General features: G+C 48.0%; 1 protein-coding gene across 2 annotated transcripts in view; it reads right to left on the bottom strand.

Moving 5' to 3' along the window:
* Nucleotides 1–1508: 1508 nt before the first annotated feature.
* The window catches only part of LOC112467792 (RNA-binding protein MEX3B), a 33644-nt gene continuing 11130 nt past the window's right edge, over nucleotides 1509–24022 (bottom strand). For both annotated transcript variants that reach the window (XM_025036608.1, XM_025036607.1), the window contains one exon: nucleotides 1509–4805. In XM_025036608.1, coding sequence (XP_024892376.1) covers nucleotides 3823–4805 — 983 coding nt within the window. In that variant the 3' untranslated portion in view covers nucleotides 1509–3822. The remainder of the gene's footprint in view (nucleotides 4806–24022) is intronic.

The raw sequence follows: 24022 nt of genomic DNA, 5'->3' as shown, positions 1-24022 counted from the left end.
TTCATTCTCGTCTGTGTCCGTGAAATGTTTGCTTGTGTGACGTTATACAAGTAACAAATAATAATATACAAATATCGTTCGCGCATGTCTATCGCGCACCCTCCGGAGCTCGTGCGTACGCGAAATTATTTTTAGCGTGCGTTTAGCGCGTGCGGAGTGAGTGCGTGAGTGGAGTGCGACTCTTCGTTCGTGTGTCACGCGTGCGTGAGTGCGCGTACGTATGTGTAAAGAAGAGTCTAGAACGAAGATCGCGCGGTATATACGGAGAAATAATAAAAGGAACTGGAGTGTGTGTGGAGAAACACGAAACGAAGCGGCACGCGGCGAACGGCGACATTTTCGCGCGCAACGAAAATTTATTTAAAAAAAAAATTAAAAATAAACAAAAAGGCCGAGTCACTCGTGTTCAGAAAAATCGAAAAAATATTCTCTCTCTCTCTTATCTTCCAACGTCCATCACGAGATGGGCGATTTAAATATATATAATATATATATTTATATATAATATATAGTAATATGTATTATGTATCTCGACTTATTCGGAGCTGCGACTTGAGCATATATTCGTTTAAAAAATGGCAACGATTGACAAGAACTTTTGATAAAAAAATAGAAATGCAGACAACGACGAAGGAGACTTGGGGGGAAGGGGAGGTCCGGGGAGAGAGGAGAAAGCGGAGAAAACTCGAGGGGGAACGATGACGGGGGCTAAAAAGAAAAGTGGAACGTGAAGTTAAAACTCGATATCGAAGCGAGTGAAAACGGAAATGCGCGGGAAGAATTGTACACTCCTCCCGCAGTTAACGTTTAAGCTATCGCGTTTGTTGTTTCGAGTAAAAATTCGAAGTATCGTCTCTCCTGTCACGCGCGTTAGGGCCCCATTGTAAAACCCCCGTTTGATTAGCTTCTTCCCCTCTGTCGTCTTTCTTCGAAACGAGATTATATATGCAGAAACGGGTCGTAGGGACACGTACCGTGCTCCCTCTCATGGATATAAGGACGAACGTCGCGGTTCTGCACCCTCGCGTCTAACGGGGGGCCCCTTAAGATCGCCCTTTGCGAAAGCACGATGCTCGTCCACGAGAACGGGGGAGACAGGACGATAGTCATAGTTCCGTTTTGTCTCTTGAAGGTAATGAGAGACGTTCAGCACTCGTCCTTCCCTCCCAACGATCTCGGAGAGGAAGCGGTACAGTGACATATCGTATATGTATATAGAATAATATGAACGTATATGCGGATGCGTGATCCGATATACATCCATGCGATATACATACATATATATATAATATATATATATTTATATTAATGCAAGGTAATATAGCGATAATATATGATTATGTCTTTCCAAACGAAAAAAAAGACACTAATACGTATGCATCGTCGATCCCTAAACGTGAAACGAGTATCGTTTTAGCGTCGAGTTTAAGCGATCCGCTCGATTATCAGCGAGTTGAAAAATACAACTCGCAAGAGCTGCCGGCGCCATCGACCGACCCCGTTTTTTGCGCTCGTTCTTCCTGCCCGAGAGCGGACGCGCGGCCCCTCGACTTACGCGCTGCGTTCTATTCTCTCTCCCTCTCTTTTTTTTTTATCCTCATAATTTTCTGCAATTTTCCATTTTCTCTCTACGCAACTCGTGCAACATATTCCTAGGTAATATGTCAATAATTCTCTCTTTCTTCCTCTACGACGTTACGGCCCAAGACCACCCGTCGTCCCATCGGCGAAATGCGCGAAAAATACAAAATCTAGATCTCGTCGACAAAATATCATTCGCCGCCTATATCTCTCTTTCTCTCTGACTCTTTCAACCACACACGCATTATCCCATTCTCTCTCCCTCTCTCTCTCGCTTTCCTGCCACTATCAGACTTTCTGACGACATATATATTGTATATATACATATATATATTTATATATATTTATATACATACATATATATGTTTATATTTATAATATATTAGAGCTATTTTTTTATCCATTGCTATTTCGCTTATATAAAGAGATATTATTTTAAGATAATACTCTAATGGCGAGGGAAGCCGGGTGGAACGAACGCGCGCGCCGTCCGCTATATATTCACTACGTGATTTCGTGGCGAATCGAGGGGCCCGTGACCCTCTCTTCTTTTCCCTCTCTTTTTCACGTGTAGGATGTCTGTGCGAGATCATCTATCAGTGTGTCCAGTGGTGTGGTATTTGTATGCGTGTGTATGTACGTGTTTGTGTCTGCGACTCGTGTACGTGTAGATAATTCTCGGTAATCTACGCTGTCGCACTAGCGACCGCAGCTCGCAGGTTCGTCGAGTTCGTAATTGTACACTCGGCAACGGAAAACCCTTTCTGGATCGAGATGAACTTAACACTTTCTACGCGCGTTCCGAGCGAACGCTGAGATCAAAATTATATTGTACGCTTTTTTTTCTTTTAAGAAAAATAGGAAAAATATGTAAGGCGAAAATCGCAAGGTTGTTTAGCGCGCGATCGTTGCGAAATTATCAATAATCTTTCTTTTGTCTAGCCCTTTTGGCACAAATCAAGCATCGCAGGTTAGACAAACAAAATGTTAGATACGTATCTTCGTCTTGGTTCAATACCGATTTAAAAAATTGACAGTCGAAGATACGAACGTATAAGCATGCTTTCTTCACCGAATATGATATATGAAGCTTAGAAGCAGTCAGAAAAATCGAAAGTTATCTCTTTGGACATGATTTGAACGTGATTCACCATTCAGTCATAGTTGTAAAAAAAAATACAAAAAGGAAAATCGGCAAAGCTCTAAGATCCATCATGCTAGACAAGCCGCCTCCGTTCCCAGCAAACGTTCGACCCAGAGAAATCTCAGGAACGAGCAGAGTTTTAATTAAAACAGCCAAAACACACCGGCGGTGTTGAGTGTAGTCAAAAATTCGGCGATGAGGCTAATCGGTCCGCGACTCATTCGATTAATTTCGGACCGTAGCCTCCGCGGTGGAAAGAAAAGAGAGTAGCGTCTCGGTAACCATCAGTCTCGCTACTAGTAATATCAGTCGCAGAATATTGCGGCGTCGATCTTTTGCGGGCAATAGAGAGGCTTTTTTTTATCTCGCACGTTAGTTCGGACGGTACGATGAGAGTAACGTTGTTCGGTGCCCTCGTACCGTCTCTCTCATACCTCGAGGCTTATTAGAGTACTCGACGAGCCGCGAGCCCAATCTATGCAAGCGTCAAGGGACGGGGGGGAGAGGAACAGGCGAGTGGAGTACAGCGAAGGGAGGGTAGGGGGAAGCGATGGCGATGGCGATGAGTGGGTGAGTGTTTCCATCCCTATCTCTGTCTCTTTAAATATATATCTCGTAGAACTTAAAAGCTGGCTTCGTTGTATCCGGTCAGCGGGAACTCGACGGACTCGACGATCGGCTCCGAATGATCGATTCGTCGAGGCGAATCCCCGTCGCGTAAGAGATTATTGGCAGCCGTGGAATTGAGACTTTGTGCGCGTTCGGTCCCCTGACGACGACGGCGTCACACCGGCTTGGTAGGATGATGATGACGACGACGACGACGACGACGACGATGATGATGATGATGATGGCGACAACGACGACAGCGATGACAGCGATGAAGAAAAAAGGCCAACTTTGAGGACTGCCGAGAGGATTATCGCGCAGGCATCGTCGTTGTCGCGGGCGCCAATGTTGTACTCCAGCTTTGTCGTCATGCCTGCTGGAACTGTTATTAGCCGGCCATCCTCGTGGTAAATTGCTGGTGCAGCCGCTGTGTACACCGGGTGTCGCGACACGGGAGACTGACGGGCGGCGGCTCGGCGGGGCCCCTCTTAGGAGAAAATACGGAGCACCTGCAGAACGCGTCTGGCGCACACCGGGCAGCTTGGATCCGCGCCCTCGCAGACCCGATTGCCGCAGTCCATGCAGAAGAGATTGTGTCCACAGGGCACCAGCGCCGCGGTGACTTCCTTCTCACCGCATACGACGCAGTCCCGCCGTGCGCCGCCCAGAAGTGAGTCTGTGGGCGATGCCGGGCTCGCCGTCGCCGGCGGCGACGGCCTCGAGGGTAGCGCGACGCTCGGGAACGACCAGATTGACGATGTCGAGGTCGGCTGCGACTCGAACGACGGCGACTCGCCGAGTCCCTCGTCCCTCTCTATTCCGCTCCAAATGGAGACGAGGTCGTTCATCCCCATCCCAGCGGAGCTGCTGGACGAGCTACTGCAGCTGGCGCTGCTCGAGAACGCCCCGTTAGAGCTGCTGGAGCTGTTGGATCCCGGTTGATCGATACCTGGAATACCGAGAACCGAGCCAAGACCGCCGCGGCAGAGAGCGCCTAGCAGATCGGTATCATCGACGACGCCTGGTGCGGTGCCGGTTCGCAGAGTGATGTGAGCCTGAATCTCGCGTCTGGCCGCTTCGACGCTGTCCGGTAGTCCCGTCACCTCAAATACGGGCTCCTTGTCGCGACTGGGCGTCACGATATAGGTATGCGTCTGATGCTGAATTCGCTTGATGGTCGCGCCCTTAGGGCCTACGACCAGACCCACTACTCTGTAGGGCACTCGTACCTGAATCGTTATGTGACCGGGCACCGTTGCGGGTGGCCCAGGTGGCGCGCCTAGGAGAGCGCCTAACGAGCTCTTGCGCGACGCGCGAATCTGCGAGAAGTGTTCCGCGGCAGAAAGAATCTCGCGCTTCGCACGGGCCACGTCTTCCTTGCGACCGGTGACGACGAAGACGGGTTCTTCACCGCGCACCGGCGTCTTGATATAGGTGTTCGTCTTCGCACGTAGGGCTTTGATCTTGCAGCCTGCAATCAAACAAAAAAAAGAAACGTTCATTACTTCACGAATACTTTCCATTCGGTTTAAAATTTTAAATTTAACAGAGCTATCCGAGCATGCTTTCTATTTTTAAACGCAATTGAATAAACGTTTGAAAAAATATCAATATGTGTTGTGCCGTAATGAGAGAAAATTGTTTACAATTATTACGCTATTATGCACCCTCGTGGCGCGCGAGTTTTCTTTTACTCCTTGTATTTCGTGCCGGGGCACGAAGTCGCCCACACGCGCGCAATAAACCTTCAAAAGTAGCAGCGCGTCCATGATGCAATTGTTTGCGTACAGAGGGGTATAACGCGAAAGAAAGAGCGAAGAAGAGAGAGAGAAAAGGAGAGGTTTCGAAGTAGGCACGCCGCGCGCGATGCAAGAACGGCGCAGCGCGGCGCGGTGAGAGAGCAGAGTGCAGGAAACTGGAAGGAAGGAGGTCCCGACCCGGTCTGGTCCTCGGTCTCGCAGACTCTTTGGCCTTGAGCCAGCGCAATGCTAGCAATGCAGGTGAACCACTCCTCCCTCCTTCGCTCCTGGCTCCTCTCCGTCGTTTCCTTCTCGCGCTCATCCTGGGAACCTTCCGTTTCTCTTTCTCCGTCTCTATCCTTCTCGATCTCGCTCTATCCTCGTCTCCCCCCCCCCTGCCGTCGGGCCTCCCTTTCATTCAGTTCACTCTCTCCTTCGTCGCGATGGAAGGAGAGAAAAGGCGACGTACGTACGTTGCATCGCATACCACGCAGCTTTTTCATCTCCCTCCTGACCAACGCCATTATACGATTGTCTCTTTCTTTCCTTCTGTCCCCTTTCCTCATCGGTCCCTCGTAATCAAATTTTGCGTTTTCCAACGCGCGCGCCATAAGAAAACGAAACAGGCAGAATTCAGGGCAAAAGAGCGTGAGGACGAGAGCAAGGCCACGAATAAATTCTCCAGAATTATTTCGTCCGCGCGCGGATTGAATGCGCTTGGAAACTCGCCTGCCGGTCAGGCGAAGGGGGCCCCCAGGCCTAGAGATATCTTTGCGTAAGCGCGACATGCACGCGACAATGTCACGGACGGTGTTTCCGCTTCTTCAGGGCCGCCGTGCGCCGCGACGCGTAATCCTAATGCCGATACGGAACGAAACGCGGTACGTGGCGGTGAACAATTGGCGACACGTACGGCAAAGAAATTGACTTGACTTGTCAGAGGGTGTGAGAACGTCGTGAAGTCGTCCCGAGGTCGTGAATGTTATTAGAACCCCAATTTTACTCATATTATCACGTGAGACGTTGCGCTCGAAGAACTCGACAGAACTCGTATATTACTTATGCATATATATATTAGGTATCTATTAAATATATTTTTTATATTAGGAAAAAAGATATTAATTTTAATTTTTTCCTTTAATGTTGACTATTTAAGGTTTTTCGGAGACATCTCAGTCTCAGAATAAAATTTTGTATTTCTAGATCATGTAGGAAACCCCCCCGAAGAGGACTCTGCTCGCGTGCAACTTGAACCGCGTGCTCGCTCGTTCGCCAGGCTGAATTTCCGCTTCTCGAAGGTTCTCTCTCCCTTATTCCGGAAATTCGCCTAGGGCGAACTGAAGCGGCTTCGGTTCGGCTAAATAACTCTGTGGCGAGGTAGAGGCAGGTGGACGAGGTGGATCAGAGAATACCCGGGCGCGCGCGCGCTCGCTTGCTCGCGCGCACGCGTGCGTGCGTGCGAGACGAACTTGTGCACAGGTATACGGCGCGCGGCAGGAGAGCGAAGACCCGCCAAGGAGAGGAAGGTTGCCGTGCTCGTAGAACCTCGAGGAAGGTGGCGATGGTGGTTGGTGATGGTACCGATGGTGGTGGCACAAACGGAGAAAGAGGAGGAGGTGGGGCGTGGGTCGTAGACAGTTGAAGGGCCGCGGCCAAGGTGAGGCGAGACGGAGAGATAGGGAAAAAGAGAGGAAAGGAAAGAGAGAGAGAAAGAGATAGAGAGAAGCAAAGAGGGAAAGAGAGGAGAAAGAAAAAAGGCCCCGTTCGTCAGAGAAAACGCTGCTTGCTCGGGGACCCTTTGCTTTGTTCGCCTCGTCTAAGGGACGAGAAAGGACGAGAAGAGAAGATCGAAAGGAACGAGTCCGGGGCCTTTCGGTCGGTCTCTCTTGATCCGCCGCACCGTGTTCCGTACGTACCGTGGAATCGTAGACCAGCGAATCCGGATTCGAATCCGGATTCGACCTCAAGTCAGTTCGAGCGCACGGAGTGGGCAACGACCAGAGAATTCAGTTTGTTCAAACAAGGTGACTGCAAATTTATTTTTTCCATCCGTTAAAGAAGGCTTGTCATTCATGACTGATACACATGAGACACATTGGTTCCTCGGGTATGAGCACACAATCATGAACGAATGCTATTCGAGATAAAGCTGTGTCTCTCCATTCCCACGATACGTCACGCGTCTGAATGACGTTGCTAAAATCTGCAGCAGCAGCAGCAGCAATGGCAACGACAACGGCAGCAGCAGCAGTAGCAGTAGCAGCAGCAGCGCAGCGGCTCCCCAAAGGCTGCAGGATCAATAGTTACAGGCTTCCACGCGCCTCATGGCTGCATTATAGACGCTCCGTGTAACTCGAGTGCATAGGGCGTCAAATATATAAGCTGCGTCGACTTTTCTAAATTTGTCCTTGTGCTGAACCCTATATCGATGTTCTTTTCTTTTTGATAATCCTTACTTGAATTATTTCAAAATTGTCGGTGTACCGAGACGGATTATCGAACATTATTTTAACATTATAATCGGTTAAGGGAATTTGTCGAAAGTTTAATTCTTATTGCTACTGTACTTCTTGGAAAGGTCAAAGTAACATGTTTCGACGAAGAAAAGATCCTACAGCGACATTCATGGGCCATCTGCTCGTCTTTGCTTTAATTACGCCCACAGAATATCCCAAAGAGATACTATTCCTTGGATCTACTTGAGAGATTCAACGAAGAATTAGAACGGAAAAACGAAATTTTTCCCTCAACTTTATCATCTAAATGTTAATGTTACCTTCAAATATATTTTTTCAAATTACTGTATTAAAAATATATGAGAGAGAAAGAGAGAGAGAGAAATATACTGTAATAAATTTTACCTAAAAATGTTTACTTGTGTTTTTTAAATTTTTCCTCTTATTAGAAAATTATATTTTAACTAAATAGCTGACCAATGGTCTCTATATTTGATCTCTTTTAAGAAATTCGTACCAGTAAGGAATTCTTTAGAAACACTCGCTTTTCACGTGCCGGCCGTCGAACCGCGTCGAGAAGCTACAAAGTTAACATCTCGAATGCGTGGCTTCCTCGGTCGTTCGGCGACAGCGGGGTTTGTTTAGGGCTCGATGGACTCTTAAGTAGCGGTACCCTTTGGCGTCGTGGATGCGCCCGTAGGTCCCCAGCACACGAAGCTGGCGGGTTTCTCAGGCAGGTCAGTGAAACTGCGCCGTCAAGTTGAAGGCCAACACCCCCACAATGCAACGGCCGAGCACCACCGCCGCTTCCCCCCACCATATCGTTAGATCTGCCGCCTCTTCCTCCCGCGTGCCATCCATATCCCTTTTCTCTCCCACCGTCGCCCCTCCCCTCCCCTTCTAACGTAACCCCACTCGACACGCGCGCGAGCTACACAGTCGAGAAAACTCCAATAACTCGTCGATAACTCGCTGCCGGCTCTGTACAAATACTCCCTCGCAAAGTGGACTTATCGCGCTGGAAGCGATTAATCATCCCTCCTCATCTCTCATTTTACCTCATCTCTCACATCGCACCTGGGAAACTCCCGAAACTCGGCAAAACAATATCAAAAAAAGTATAGAAACCTTGTTATCAAGAAAATGATGTATACATTAATCGAGATCGTGGCTTCTCTCTGTCTCTCAACACGATGAATATACAAATCGATATTATAACAACCTGTAACATAATATATGAAGTGCGACATCAGAAGATCGACAATTAACAATTTTAATTTTAATATCCAAAAACTATTCAAATTCAAGCGGCATTGCGTGAATGAAATTATGTCTCCTTGGCATAAGAGAGCGTCGCAATCCGAGAGCTTCGCCGCGATTTTCCCTCTTTCTCTCTTTCTCTATCTCCTTCTTTGGGAAGCTCGGGCGAGGAAGACGTAGGAGCACGCAGTCATTCGTGCGTTGACCATCGGGCAATCCAGATCGGCGAGTGCGCGCGCAGGTGTGGTAACGACCCGTTCGTCCATCCATCCGTCCATCGTCGCGTCGTCTCTTTCTTCTCTTTCCTCTCCTCCTTTCTCTCCCCCTACGCGAGAGAGATTTCCTCTTTCTTTCTCTCTCTCTCTCTCTCTTTCTCTCATCCTCCCCATTCTTCTATCTCTCTCTTCTACTGACCCCTCGCGAAGGCCAGAAATTCCAGCCTCCTCTCGAAATAGATCGATGACACTCTCGACGACTAAGCATACGCACGCACGCACGCACGCATCGTCTCTCTCACCACGCGCATTCTCTCCGTATCTTCTCTCCTTCTTTCCTCTTTCTCTCTCGAAACTGATGTCTCTGAAATAACCGAGGCGAGGCTCACTCATCGGACTGGGAAATAAGGTGCAACGCACGCACGCGTTCACCAGCACGTCTCTTCCTCTCTCTCCTCTACCCCCGCGTCTTTCTCCCTTCTTCTTCTTTAATCACTCTCGCTCCGTCGCCGTATCTTTCTCTCTCTCTTTCTGTCGGTCCCCGTTTCTCTCTTTCTTTCTCTCACTCACTCGCTCGCTCGCTCGCAGTTGCAACTGCCGTCGCGTCCGACACTGTCTCGAATGGCAGTGGAGGTCATACTATATTAAGATTGAACTCCACTGACACTGCGGCCCAACGGCGTTTGTTCTCCTCCTACTCTTTTCTTCTTTCTCTTTCTCCCTCCCCCACTCTCTTTCTGTCTTTCTCTTCCGCTTCTCTTTCTGATCACACGCTATGCATTCTTTTTCTACGGACTCGCGCAGCAATTCTCACAATAATACGTTCGTTCGTACGGGGAAGATTCTCGATGAGAGTCCGGTCGAGATCTCACGATGAAAAATGTAGATTGTGCCAGGCCGTTAATCTTCTATGGAAATGTAGAGAGACGATGGTCCTTGAAGAGAGAGTAAGGACACCCTCGAGCCACAAGAGACGACAGGCGCACGATCGTTGGTGTCTTCCGGAAGCGTATCGACCGATATATATATTTTACGAGTCCACGCGATAAAAGCAAATTTTACTCCCGCTGAAATAAGCGAGCATCTTCGTACTTTGAAATTTACTTTACGGCACTTTACCGCGCGAATATTATTATGGAAAAGAAGCGTCACGCGGAGCAACAACGAAGCGCATTTACTCCGCTGCGATGATTCATTATTAGTTTGCGAGAAAACCGCGCCATCGTTCGGGACTTATGCGGCCAAGCAGTACGTATATAATTACGCGATATTGGATGTCACGATATTAACGAGCCGCAGTGGATATAATGGGATGCGCTGCCCACCGTGGAAGCCGCTCCGCCCAGAGTCCCTCTTGCCCGAGTCCAAAGGGTGAGTCATTCGTCGATCGACCTACCTCAAACTCACGGAGCGAAGAAGCGGACAATACCCGGGAAAAGCTCCAGCCGTGAGCGCCGAGGAACGAAATGCCTCGGATCTCATCAGTTACGCAATTTAGCGCCAGATGTGATCGATCGACCGTTCCGAAAAAATGAGACAATATATAAATAAGGTATTCCCCAGATTCGTCGCGCTTGCCCCTCGGGAAAGAGAAAAGCAAATTTTCTAAAGAACACCGAGTCAATTTTTCCGCGAAAATCTCATTCAACGACATCGGAAGAATGCGAATGCCTCTTTGTTCGATTCGACTCCCATTGCGTCGCATCTCGTTTCTACGACCTGTTTCCTACCGCTCTTCGCTATTTCTCTGTATCTCCTCCTCATATTTCGTATCTCGTCCTCTCTCTCTCTCTCTTTCTTCACCTTGCCGACGCGCCACCAAATTATTACAGTCTCTCGGTCCGCCTCCAGCGGAGAGCCACGTTTCTCGATCTCGACTCTCGTACGCGCGCCTCGATCTCGTACCCGCGTGTATATCCACGTGGGATTTATATTTTCGTCGAATGAAAATCAACCCCGATCAAACCTGCGCATATTCGGATATGCAGGAGAGGGTAATGCGCACTACCGGTCGCGTAAAACCGCGACGCAGAAAGGATCCCCTCGAGCCACCGTCGGAAAAACGCGCCGCGCAGGGAATTGACGTTACACCGGGCCCATAAATAATCGTCCTAAAAGAATAATTTAACGCCACGAGCGGCTGCCAGAGATCGCCGTGGCTCCCAGTGCAAGACTAGCATTTCCTGTTTCAACCGCCAATGAGTAGAAGCACGAGATTATTTCTCGCGTTTCCCCGCCGCTTTGCTAATTTATGTCCTCACGTTGCCGTTTTCATAAATTCAAGTGTGTGGGCATCGGTTACCGCCGGTTATTCCGCGAAATTTCCCTCTCGTCGCTCTTTCGAAGCTTTCAACTTTAGATCGATACAAGTATCCAAAGGGATAATAGGCAGAAAATCGTCGGAATCAATTAGCGTGTCTATTTATTTTTAGAGAATCGTGAGAGAAGCCGCGACGAGCTTGTGCACAGACGCGTGCCGGTTCGCCGCGCTGAGAAAATCGCTCGACCCGAAACGTGAATAATACCACGCGAACCGATTGCGAAACCTCGAGAAGGGAGCGACCGTCAGTACACTTGCTTAACTCTTTACTGAAATATACACGATCTGAAGGAAATCACGCGAGGTCAGTCGAGCCTGAATTATATTCTAGATCCACGCTTAAAGAAGACGACACGCGGTCATGCATAAAATGTTGTTTCATCTCGCTCGGTCGAACGCGACATTGACGCGACAATCTTGTCCGACCAAATGCGAAATTTATTTCGCTGAGAACGCGAGGCGAAGAACGTGTCGGGTCACCTCGTTAAAGGAACAAGGTCACGAATACGCAATTTATGCGGCGCGCGAGATCGACCGCTCTCTTTGAGGAAACTGCGAAAGGAATCTCACGAGAGAGACCGAGGATAAACTGATACTGCGAAGCGACAAAGGTTATTATGGAAAAGGAAAAAAAAAAGGTTTTTGCAAATTAATTTCGCGCTTTTAATGTATGTATGAACGTAGAGAGACGTTCAACGAAAAACAAAACCAATATCGCGAGTTGTGATGGGAAAAGAGATGGCGATCAAAAGACGAAGAGACGAAGAGACGAGAAAGAGAGACACGAAGAGAAGAAAGAGGAAAGATAAAAAAAAAAGAGATTCACCTCTGGGCGAATTTACATTTGTAAACTGTAAAGCATTTGCGAGTATTCCGGCATGTCGGCATTAACGACGAAAGTTATATTGTTCATCCATTTTTATTTCAAGTTCAAGCACAACGGTGCCTTGAGAAATAGGATAGCAAATTGAATTTGGAAAACAAATTTTTTGATGTTGCAATTCGAATAAAAATCTTTGCAATAAAAAAATTGTTTAATTGTGTCTAAATCAATTAATCAAAAAAGAAATTAAGCTTGTGCAGTAAATTTTCCAGAAGGCAACTTCGCGAAAAATCACGACTAGCATCTCACCGATAAATGACGATCAAACTTGTCTTTAAAAAGGAAATATCCTTCGTCAGACGCTATTATCTAAATAGCGCGCAGTAAAATTTCCACTATCTTGGCAATTATTTTCAACAGTTGGGGAATCTATTTAAAAATGCGCGACGATAAAGCCAAAAAGAGATTTAGCAAGCACACGTTCGTGCAATCCGTATGATAAGAGCCGCGAATTGGGAAACGCAGCTACGTTAGAAAGTCCATGCGTGGGTAAACCAATTTAATGTCAAAACGCGCGCCGGCCGGCCCACGCCGTCGCGCCGCGTATCTTTCCCTCCTCTCTCTCAACCCTTCTCTCGTCCTGCGGGAGCGTTACACACGCCACGCGGATGCGTTACGAGCGCATAGTACGTCCATTCATCGAGCATCGAGGCGAGGTACGAAAGAAACTTCAAAGATGGCAAAGATCGTTGAATACGCCCCTGATTTTGAACGACTTTAACTTCAAATTGCGACACTTCAATACGATCCGATATCTACGATTTTGCTTTCGATAATATTCAACGCTTCGTTTCTGATATATTATAATGTACATCAATAACTTCTACAAATAGTTTTTATTAATTTATCACTGCCAAAAAAGATTGTCCAGATATCGCGCGATACCAAGCAATATCAATGCTGCGACAGTCGATACCGCGTGAATGAAGGTATCGTTATCTAGATAAATGTCTCTATCCCTCGATACGCGACGCTTTTTTTTTTATTTCGCTTCGTCGACGCGACACGCGGTCGCCCATGAAGTGTTTTTTTTCATTCTCGACCTTCCCGTGCGCGGAGAGAATCGATATTGGACAAGACTGCATTAATTATCGTCTTCATAACAACGAGTCACGGGATATATTGTAACCAGCAAAATATTAATTATTGCGCGTCTGACTCGTCGGGTTTTACGTTACCGGGAATTCGAGCAAACGAGCGCGTTACACATTCGTGGAACGCACGTTCCGTAAAGCGTGTAGTGTTATAGGGTGCCGAGAGTACTATACAGCATACATATTCATAAATGTGTAGTTTCATGATGCTCTACCCCCTTTTTCGAGCATTATCATTGTGACTCACGCAAAAGGCACAGCGGGGAGACAGGCTTTCTAATCGTAACACGATCAGAGACAATACAATAATAGAAACGCCTTTTCCACGTTATTCGATTTGTCGTACAAGAAATTCTAATTTATATCCAACAAAACGTTGCACAGTATTCGACAGTAAAATAAGAGAAGAAAGTTGTAAAATATAAGACGAACGCAGAACAAAAGTGTTGAGAATCACTGTCCACTGATTCATTCAAGAAATATAATTTACATTCGGTCGTTAAATTAAAACGAACGATGAAAAAAAATACAAAGTAGAAAAAATATATATATAAGAAACAAAGAGGCAGAAACGAAATATCGGAAAAATATTCGTATTCAGCGCGATACGATAACGCGACGTGGCTCGCTTATTTTTCACGCTCGGGTCTCGTTGCGAAATTATTTTATTTATAGTACTAAGGACGCGCGAGGATGTCCGATTATTCCAACTGTGATAACGGTAACCTGCCAACTTATCAGTAAAAGAATTAACCATGTCGATTATTTCGAAGGAAATGCTATGTCCGGACATACGTTGCACTAACTGCTTCGATTATTACGTCGCATCGTCGACAGGGCGACAGTCAAATTGGAAAGTTCGTGAACTCATTTCGCTCTAACACGCCCGAAAACGCATTTCCTTGTCAGAACGGTGAAAACGTCCGAGAAAATTGAATTAATTATTCGCGTATACGCAACGGGGTTATCATCCCGCGTCGCCTTACCCTCTTCGTTGTCGTCGTCTAAACCTAACGATCCCTCCACGACAACACACATAAAACGCACGCGCACACATACGCGTACACACAACGTACGTACACGCGCTGCCGACGAGGAGACACGCGTGGCTTATCGATCACTCACAGAAACAGCCCTCGTCGTGTAACAGGCCCGACCGGTGTTTCCAGCTTGAGATATTGACCTAACAGTGAATCATCCGCGACCATACCACACCACAGCGCGGTCATTACGTAATAATATATACATACATATAATATATATTATGTACATTCAATGTAACGTGCGGTGCAATGCTCGACTGAGACGCTCGCGAGTGAATTTTTCGCTTTAGTCACCGAGGCAATAATTGTGCCGAGTCGCGTTTACGTCGTCCGGCCGCGATTAAAACGGCCGATTAGATCAACGGCCGCGGCGGTCGTCGCCTCGTGGTCAATAAATTCATTTGATTATCCGCGACGCATTGCAGGCCGAGCGCGACTCGCGGTGCGCGCGCGAGGCCGAGCCCCGCGCTGCGCCGCGTATCTTCGCACGTGCGATAAGCGCTGCCGCGATACGCACTGTCTTCATTGTCCGCCCATTCAGTTGGTCGCGCCGTTGCGCGGGCATCGTAGAAAACGGTGCGCGGATCTTGGAGCGCGCGTTTATCTATCGGGACGACACCCCCTCGGCCAGGTCAACTGGTGGAGGACCGTATATATATCGAGATATTGCGCGAAGTAAATGTATCAAGCGGTTGATTACGAGGTCGCCGAAAAGACTCTCCGGACAATTTCACGGATAATTTCGTGTCCCTGACTAACCTTGGTGCTTTCTTACCCGAGTAAATTTTTCCGGAGAGCTCGTTTTCTCTCACCCTTCGATCGAGATATATATATATATATATATATTATATATACACACAATATAAGTACACACACACATGCGGTGCATGCTTGTAGTGTGCCAACGGCACCAGAAAAGATTAGCGGCCGACTACGCCATTGGTTTCCATGGGAACTTATTTAGGGATAGAGACCTGTTCGGGATAGTCCGGGCCAATCCGTACCCATTTAAGTACGTTTCCTAAAGAAGAAAATCGCATAGCCAACGTAGGCTCGAAACTACGAAAGACATGAAGAATACGTCGCCCGCGTGGGCACGTTTTGTATAAAGGCTCGGGACACTTTACCGTTATATGGATGGGATGAGCCATATCCTCAAATATTTTTTTCAAATTTTTTCCAGTAAGCTTCGTTGAAGAAAAGAGATAAGTAGGAGAGGGGGAAGACAAAAAGAGACGCGATCGTTCGACCAGCTATTTCGGGTCTCTCGACAAACACAATCGAATCTCGATGCTATACCTGAAATCGTTCGGCCACTCGACCCAACAATTTGGCGAGTTGAAAACATTCGATGAAACTGTCGGTACACGTTCGTCGACATTTCAACTATATCGACTACATTTCATCGTTCATGTTGCGCGCTGCCCTCGTTCGTAAACGCGGGCTTCTCAATCGAGAAGGAAATTGACATTTTCCATGGAAGTGCTCGTCATCAATTTCGAGAGGTTTTATAATTATCGTTTACGTTATACGCGGCTAATCGCGTGTAAATTAAATAAAACAATATGTGACAAACAGATGCGTAAGGCTTAAAAATCATCGAACAACTCTTTTATTTTCTTCCGAGAAAAATTGCTAACTCCAAGATAATCGATCCTTGTATCGCGCCCGTGCGTGAAAACCGCAATTAGCACGCGTGCATGCGCGATTTTTCCGGCGAACCGCAGTTTCAACTCCTGCAAAGCGTAGCCGCGGTGGTCCGAGGCGGGTGCATGCTTCGACGATGACGTCTGGCTCCCAACGCGACGTCGTTTTCTTCATTTCGCGTGCCGCGATACACATTACAAGTTCTACGACTGGCGAGAAACAATATACGGTGTCAGACTCCACGAGCGGTGAAAATTCACGAGTATCACGCTCTCGGTATCATCGGTAACGCCGAGAAGTCGCGCGGTAAACATCGATGTTAACTAAAATCTCAAGTGCACAGTGTATCGTACACGATACGCTACCGATAAATGAGTTTCAATGTTTTCTCGAAACGTTCTTGCGATTTATGTCGCATTTCATACATAAACATGTGATATACGTTACTGTTTTATTTTTTATTAAATACGTCAAGAATGTCGAGATAGATCTCCGCGGATTTCATTTTTTATTTATACTCGGCTAATCGCGTGCAATACGATTAGCAAATCAATTCAAACGCGCCTCTGATTGCGAGTGATATCATTTCTCAATCGGCCGGCGGAGCACTTTGACACACGCCATCGCGACATACTCCACGCGATGGCCAGACATCGAGCAGACGAATTGCCTTGAAGAGCGGTATCCTTGAATTCATTGCGAAATCCGGCGAGCGGCCGCGAACCGAGCGTATACACCCGCCCGCAACTGCGTGGTTCCTTGCACTTGCACGCCGGCCGGCCGGCCGGCCGGGAAAATTGATATCTCGATAGAAAGAAAATCGGAGAAGCGCGCCATGAGCCACTTTTACAGCCGCATCCTTACGGTGTAATAAAAATAATTGTTACTACGTGGTCTCTACTGCCACGATATATTTATATCGCGGCTATCGATTATCTTCTTCGCGTCAGCGAGCGAAGCAAGCTGACTGTTCGCATAAAAGGCGTTGATCGATAGTTTATCTACGATGGTAAAAGAGAGTGAAAGAAAGAGACGGGTATAGATAGACCGATCACCGCACGTAACAAAGTCGCAAACATTATTACGCGTTACCTGCACGCGAAACTAAATTAACTTCGAAAATTTACCTTCGCCAAGAACGCTATCGGTAGCTACGTAATCTCGTGACCATGACTCGCAACGCGAATCAAATATTTACCGTAAGCGAATATCAATCCGCGAAAGATAAACAGGAAATTATTGATACGGAAAGTGAGAAGTAACAGTGTTAATGTCGTTTCATTTTTAGACAATTCAGGGACACTCGACCAGCTTGCAGCTTCAAATTTTGACGTTCGGTTGATCGACCCGATCGATGGACATCTGCGCAGCTGTGTAGATTCCAATTGTCGTGAATTATTCTCGCGGACCACCGGCGAGAGCACGCATGTCCGACAGAGACACGCGCGGAACCTCCTGGGAGCCTCGGCGAAGGACCAAAGGGAAGGAAATAGATCGTCCAAAAATATACCGAGCGAGAGACGAGCTCGAAACATGGTAATCTCCCTTGCGAAATTTGTCACGACGTACGACACAATCCCCGTAAATTCCTCGAGCGAGAAAGAAAAATTACGAGACAGAAATTTTTGACATTTAAACATTCAAACTATCGCTCGGCGGATCGTGAGGGGAGGGACAGGGGGCAGGGAATAGAATTCAGATTTGATTTCACCTATCCTGTGCGTAGGTACGTGTAAGTGTTAGTCTACAGTATGACATGCGTCGTCGAACGGCACGAGTTGCACAATACTTGAGTAAATGTGTTCAGTAATAAGACGCGTTGGCCAACGCAACGATTTCTAATTGCGTGCCTAACGCTCGTAATCGCTTTCGACTTGAATCAAACCACTTTCAACTTGTCAACGAGCGCGCGCGAGCGGGCTCCTCGGTCAACGCGATCGCTATCGAGCGTAACATAAACTGAAATTAATCACGGCTATTGATACAGCCCGAGGAGGGACGTGGAATCCCGCGTGATTATCGGCGGCTCGGCGATAACTCCGTGAAAGACGAGATAACGACGCGCCGCGCGTAAAAATCAAGAATAATGCTAAATCGTTTCTCTTTCGCGGCGAGGATGGGATCTCCTACGGGCGGATGACGTCGCGTCCCAAGGATCTCGAGATCAACGAGCGAAATCCGACGATGTCCTTATCAGTCTTGCGGGATTCCTGAGAGAAACTACGACCGGCCGTCGTCTTTAGAATTCCGCGAATCTTCCGCTCGTCGAAAACTGGTGCATGCTCGGCGGGGTGGGCTTCGGACAATCTCTCGCAAATTTCATTCCTAAAATGGGTCTGGGTCGTTCGACGAGAGAAGGAGAGCGGGTGGGAGAACTAAACAGGCTGGGGCTCTCGGGGCCGACACGCTGACGGTGGCACGCACGCTTCTCGTATCGTTCTCTCTCGCGTCCCCGAGTATATACGTCAACGTACAAAGAAACACGGCTCGCTGCAAATGAAGAGCAATATAACCGTGCGATGTAACTTTCGAATGACTCGCATCAATATCGCAATGTAAAACGCAAATCACGCCCGACTCGTTACGTCTAGTTGAACTCTAATCGCTCTAACAAAGTTCTTTACACGGACAACTCTATAACGCTCTACAATCCGACTCCTTCAAAGTAAGCCCCGAGAGGCATTGCCTTTGATATTGAAACAAGTGAAAATGTCAGCGCTGCACGTGGGTGACATAGCGTTACCGAAAATTCCTAATTGAAGCACACGATATTTAAACAATATGTCGCTTCGATCAAAACCATCATTAAATATTCGAGTAATTAAACAATCGATTAAATGGCGCGTTTCAATAATGAAAGTTTTGCTATCGGCACGATGTATACGATGCAAGTTCCGTTCGCGGTCATGCGGCAAAAAGGTCATAGACACGCGGGAAGGCGCGTTGCACTTTCCGCACAAACGATTCGAGAACAAGACGCGCATCGACGCCGGGCGTCGAGACGAGGTGACGACGGGGCAGCACGCGGGCGCATTTTTGTCACTCGCGAGAGCCAATCCGGGTATCTTGTTCGTCTTCATCTTCGTCTTCCTCCTCCTTGTATCATCCACCTCCTCGTCGCCGTCGTCGTCGTCTTCGTCGTCGTCTTATTCTGCTTATTCCTTCTTCGCGAGACCACGAAGGCTACACGACGAAGCAGAGGTCGACGAAGGAAGACGCACTCGCGCCGCTGTACGGGAGAGAGAAACGATTCCAGTCGAAGAAGGGCCGTTCTGCCCCGCACATCCCACCCGTGGTTTCCGCCGGCCTTGGAGCCACTGAACCACTCCGTGGTTCAACGATTCGAGGCCTCAGTGGTGCTCAACGCGAACGCCAGCGGCGCACAGCCGTTTCGTGGAGAACGACAAGGGGAATGAGTGACGAAACGACGAGGCGGTTGCGAAACGCGATATGCGAACTCGGGAGACTTCTGATAGTAGGATTGTTTGAATGAGATAAAGCGACACGAATGAGGCCGGCAGGCCGGGTCGACCGGCCACAACCTGGCCATGTCGGATTTTCGCTTTCTTTTCTTCCGACACTGTTGTCTTTTTCGTACCACCCACACAGGTTAGATGTAAATGAAGAGGCTTGTAATCTGCTTTGGGTTAGCGGCTTGTTAGCCAGCAAGAAATGCAACGCATTCTTGGGACAAGAAGATGTGACATAAAGATATCCCAAGAAATTTGACAAGAAAACCTGCTCTTTTGCGTGAAAGTAGCGGCGTTCTGATAAAACTATTTCGCTATCCAGCAGCACGAGGCGTCGAATTTTCGCACCTCCGTAATCCGTACTAAACTCTATTTTCCGGAGGAAGTTAAAAAAATCCTGATTAGACATTAATAAGTGTCGGATCAGGCGCAGACAGGCGGGAGAGTTGAAACGCGTTTCTTGTAAATCAATCGATGGAAATTCTCGGAAGTGATCACTCGACCGAGGAGGAACGGTAAGAGAGGCACGAGCCCAACGAGCTTTCGGATTCGAGGCACGATCCGAGGCTTCTTCCGTTCCTTCGTCCTCGTCTAGCGCAGCCATGGTTGCCATCGCGGCGACCTTCTCGTTGCAACGAATACGCCATCCAATTTTTTTCTCCCCTCGTACTTTCAAAGCCTCCTTGTCATCAGCAGGAAGTACTATGATCCGCCGACGATGTCGCCTCGCCTACCGGAGATTTTACCCCGTAATGTATCTCCTGCGTGTCCTGGGAGTGTTCTTCGTTGACAGTATTGTCACGGATCTTTCCGGTATATACCCAAAAATACGGAAGAATATATTGGCTTCAGTTTTTACTTCTTTTTTTCCCAGAAATGTGTCTAATGTATTTAAAATTGTATATACGTATGTATATATGTAAAGTCTTTTGGCCCATTCAACTGTTAAGCTTTGCGATTAGATCTAAGGAGGAAATATCGAGAACAATGAAGTTAACATGTAAAAAGATTTTACGGAGATAGAGCAACAGAGTGAACGAAAAGAGCGGCGGGAGAGCAGCTATGGGCTGGAAAATTCCGTCAAAGTACTTTTTGCTCGCCGCAGCTGTTAGACACGGGCCATTATCGTTCGAAACGTTCCGCACGAAGGGTGAGGAGCTTCGTGAAACGCAGGTATAACAGCTCCCCCCGTTGAAAGACAGGTATTATAACGCCGACAGGGCCGTGAGGACGAGGTCAGGTCCGGAAGGACACGGGCTATACGGGATATACCCTCGGCGCACGATAATACCCGAAAATCGCCCTGGCCCGACGGAAGGACGTGCACCACTTTCAACGGCTACCTGTGGAGGACAGACGTGGCTAACCGTTCTATCCGTCGTCGCTTTCTCTTTCGAAGTAGAAATACACGGTGCGAACGGTAACGGTTCTCAAAACCCAGATAAAATCACGAGTTTAGTCTTCGATGCTGTGAACACGCGCAGGAACTAACGCCTGTTGTCTTCGCTACCGACCTTAAGCGTTGGAAGAAAAATTTTCACGCGTTTCGCAACGTCGAAATTTCAACTCGTCGAGATTATACCGATTTCGATCGCGCAATTCGTTCAAATATACGCGCCGCGCCGACGAGGCCTAAAAAAAAACGGGATACACGGTGCGTCGAAGCGGAATAAAATATTTCGAACGCGTTGAAACGCGAAACGCGCGCGCGAGCAAGCGAGCGAAACGCGACGAAGAAACACGGTGGTGCAGGGACAAACCTGGCCAGGTCGTCGGCTTAATTACATCGGGCACCTGTCTGCCCGCGTTGTTCGAAGGAAGTGGCGGCACGTGCGTTCGTACACCTTGTCTTTTAACGCGGCCGATTAACCGGCGCGCTGCTTTCCGGCGCGAATGACGTTGACAAAAGATGGGCACGCGCGTGCAGGTGCGACGACGCGGCCGTTATCTTTCTCTCTCTCTCTTTCTCGAAAGAGCAAAGTTTGTGAGGCCCGTTGCACCTGCGGATTCGTGTGCGCGGGAGGGCACGGCACGGGCGCGCGAGGCCGACGACTCCTTCCTTCCTCGAAGAAGGCGGAGAAAGGTAGGCGGGAGGGAAAAGAAAAAAATTGAAAATTGGCCGCGATGCAGACACAAATAAATCGCAAAAACATAATAATAGAGAGAGAGAGAGCGAGAGAGAAGAGACAAGCGTAGCGGGATGGAGAAGAGGAGAGACATTCGAGACAGGGCAGCAGCGAGCACGCGGGGCAGAGAGGGTAGTAAGGTAGCGCACCCCCCACACACGCTTTTGCGTCGGTAGGTGCGTGCGCTTTGTCTCAAGGCGAGCTGCTCTCCTTCGCGGCGGTTCTTCAAAAGAGGCTGGACAAAGGAACGGGTATGCGAGGTCCACGGACTTGGGACTTGCGTTTCGCAGCGCGACCACCGCTTCGGAGGTTGAGAACCCTCCCCCCCTCCAACCTATACTCGTCGCCGGACTCTTTGTTGTCTACGAGAGGCTCGAACGTCGCCGAATCGCAAACTATTAGGCGCCCCGTTATCACTTCCCTCGCTCGCGCAATCTCTGTTTCTCTCACGCTTTTCGGTAACTGTCGGATAGATCGGCCGCGTTAGAGCCGATCTCGACCGATCTCCGTTCCGAGAAAAAGCGGTTTGCGAATTTCGACATGATATTTCTCTCGATTCCTCGCCGCCAATCGAGTTTGAGGTCACCGACGCCGGGAACGTTCGTCGGCTCGCCCGGGCGAAATATCATTCAGATACTCACAGGGAGTGGAAAGATTCTCGATATTGCTGTTTACGTAAATATTTCTCCATATTTCAGGTTGTTAAATCTCTATTATATGAACAAAGAGAAAGAGAAAGAGAGAGAGACAGAAATAGAATGCCGTTATTTAATAATCTAGATCTTTCCCAAAAGAAGAATGTTGTGATGGTTCATTTTACCGACACTTCAAATCATAAATCTTTATAGAATACCGTCATTAATCTGTTTCACATGATTTCGTTACCTTTACGTGACTTTTATAAACAAATTTCGATTCTCCCATTGTACACCATTATCGCACGTCGCGCGTTCCATTTCAATTCCATTCATAATCGGGAAAAGCATTAAAATTTGAATTTGAATAATGATCTCTCTCTCTCTCTCTCAACCCGTAGCAATCTAACTGCCGAGAATGACACGTGTGCAGTGAAACACGTGGCGCAACCACGAGCGCGATGTGTCGCTCTAATGTCGTTAGCGTCTCACTAACAATTAGCGATGAATCGGGGTTAGCGCTTTTTTTCTGACCCGCATCGCGCTCTGCCTCTCTGCGTTAATGAATAACGACGTCGGTAAGCGTCGTTCGTTAGGAACATTTAGCAATTTCGATCGAGTCGGTCAACGGGATCTTCTTTTTTTGGATGTTACGGTATAATATATTTTCGACAAGTCGCGACGTCGCGCCCAGAATAATTCTGGAGTAAATAAAAAAAATAAAAGAGTATAATAGGGACGAATCGCACGTTTTTCGCACGCGGGCCTCGCGCGGAGGTCGGGAACAAAATGTTATGTCGAGCGTAAAGGCAACTTAATACCGATCGCGTTACATGTCTCAATAATACCGCGGGAGCGAAAGTTTCTCTCTGAATAATTGGAACACGAGGCTCGGCTTTACAGTCGCGCTTATCGTCGGCCGCATAATATATACATGTGCGTATGTACGCAGCAGCAGCCGTCGTCGTCGTCGCTGTTGCTACTACTGCGCAACCGAGAAGTAGTTGTCGTTGTCGTCGTCGTCGTCGTCGTCGTCGTCGTCGGGAAGGCATGCGAAAAAAGCCGAGGAAGGAATTATGCATGTGACCGTTACACTTCTGACTCTAGTAAAAAGACGCACGACGCACACGTCGTCGGCCACGCAACGATAAAACGAATCGCCCCGCGACGTGAGAATAACTGTCCGACTAACGTGAACGGACATTGCGCTTTTATTTTCTTTTCAGATATAACTTGTCGCGAGACCGCTTTCGTCGAGAAATGACTCGGAAACAGGCGGAAATTAATGACCAAGTAGTATATGAGCATGATCGTAATGTTTATACACAATTCTACAATACGATTTACAAGTTTGCGCGATGTTTACGGCAGCGTAAACGGTACTTGCTCGTCGATAGAAGTATTCGTCGACGGAAGAAGGTGAAATGAGTAAATTTACTGCCGAACACACTTCTTCGCATATTCGTCTATCTGCAGCGAATAAAAAAAAAAGGAAGATGCCGCGCGAGGGGAGCGGAAGTGGGTCAGTGCCGCGCGATTCGTCACCTTCTCTCGTCATCATTCTCTCTCTCGAATCGCCGAGGGCTGTGCATCTTTCGTTAGAGCAACCAGAATGCCGCCCGTCGCCATCGTCGTCGCTTTCCCTTTCCGCGACTTTTGCGATTGCGTAACAGTGACAAAAGTCTTAAAGACCGGCTAACGTATCTAACGTAGCCGCCACGCAGCACGTGCCACGCACGCGAGTGCCGGCGACAGCTTTCTCGTGATATTTACGGACAAAGGGGTCTTTTCGGTAACCTC

This window comes from Temnothorax curvispinosus, unplaced genomic scaffold (genome assembly GCF_003070985.1).
Source record: "Temnothorax curvispinosus isolate PA1 unplaced genomic scaffold, ASM307098v1 QBEX01017816.1, whole genome shotgun sequence".
Lineage (NCBI taxonomy): Eukaryota > Metazoa > Arthropoda > Insecta > Hymenoptera > Formicidae > Temnothorax > Temnothorax curvispinosus.
The sequence above is the reverse complement of the archived record's forward strand: the minus strand, read 5'-3'. Positions and strand labels throughout refer to the sequence as shown.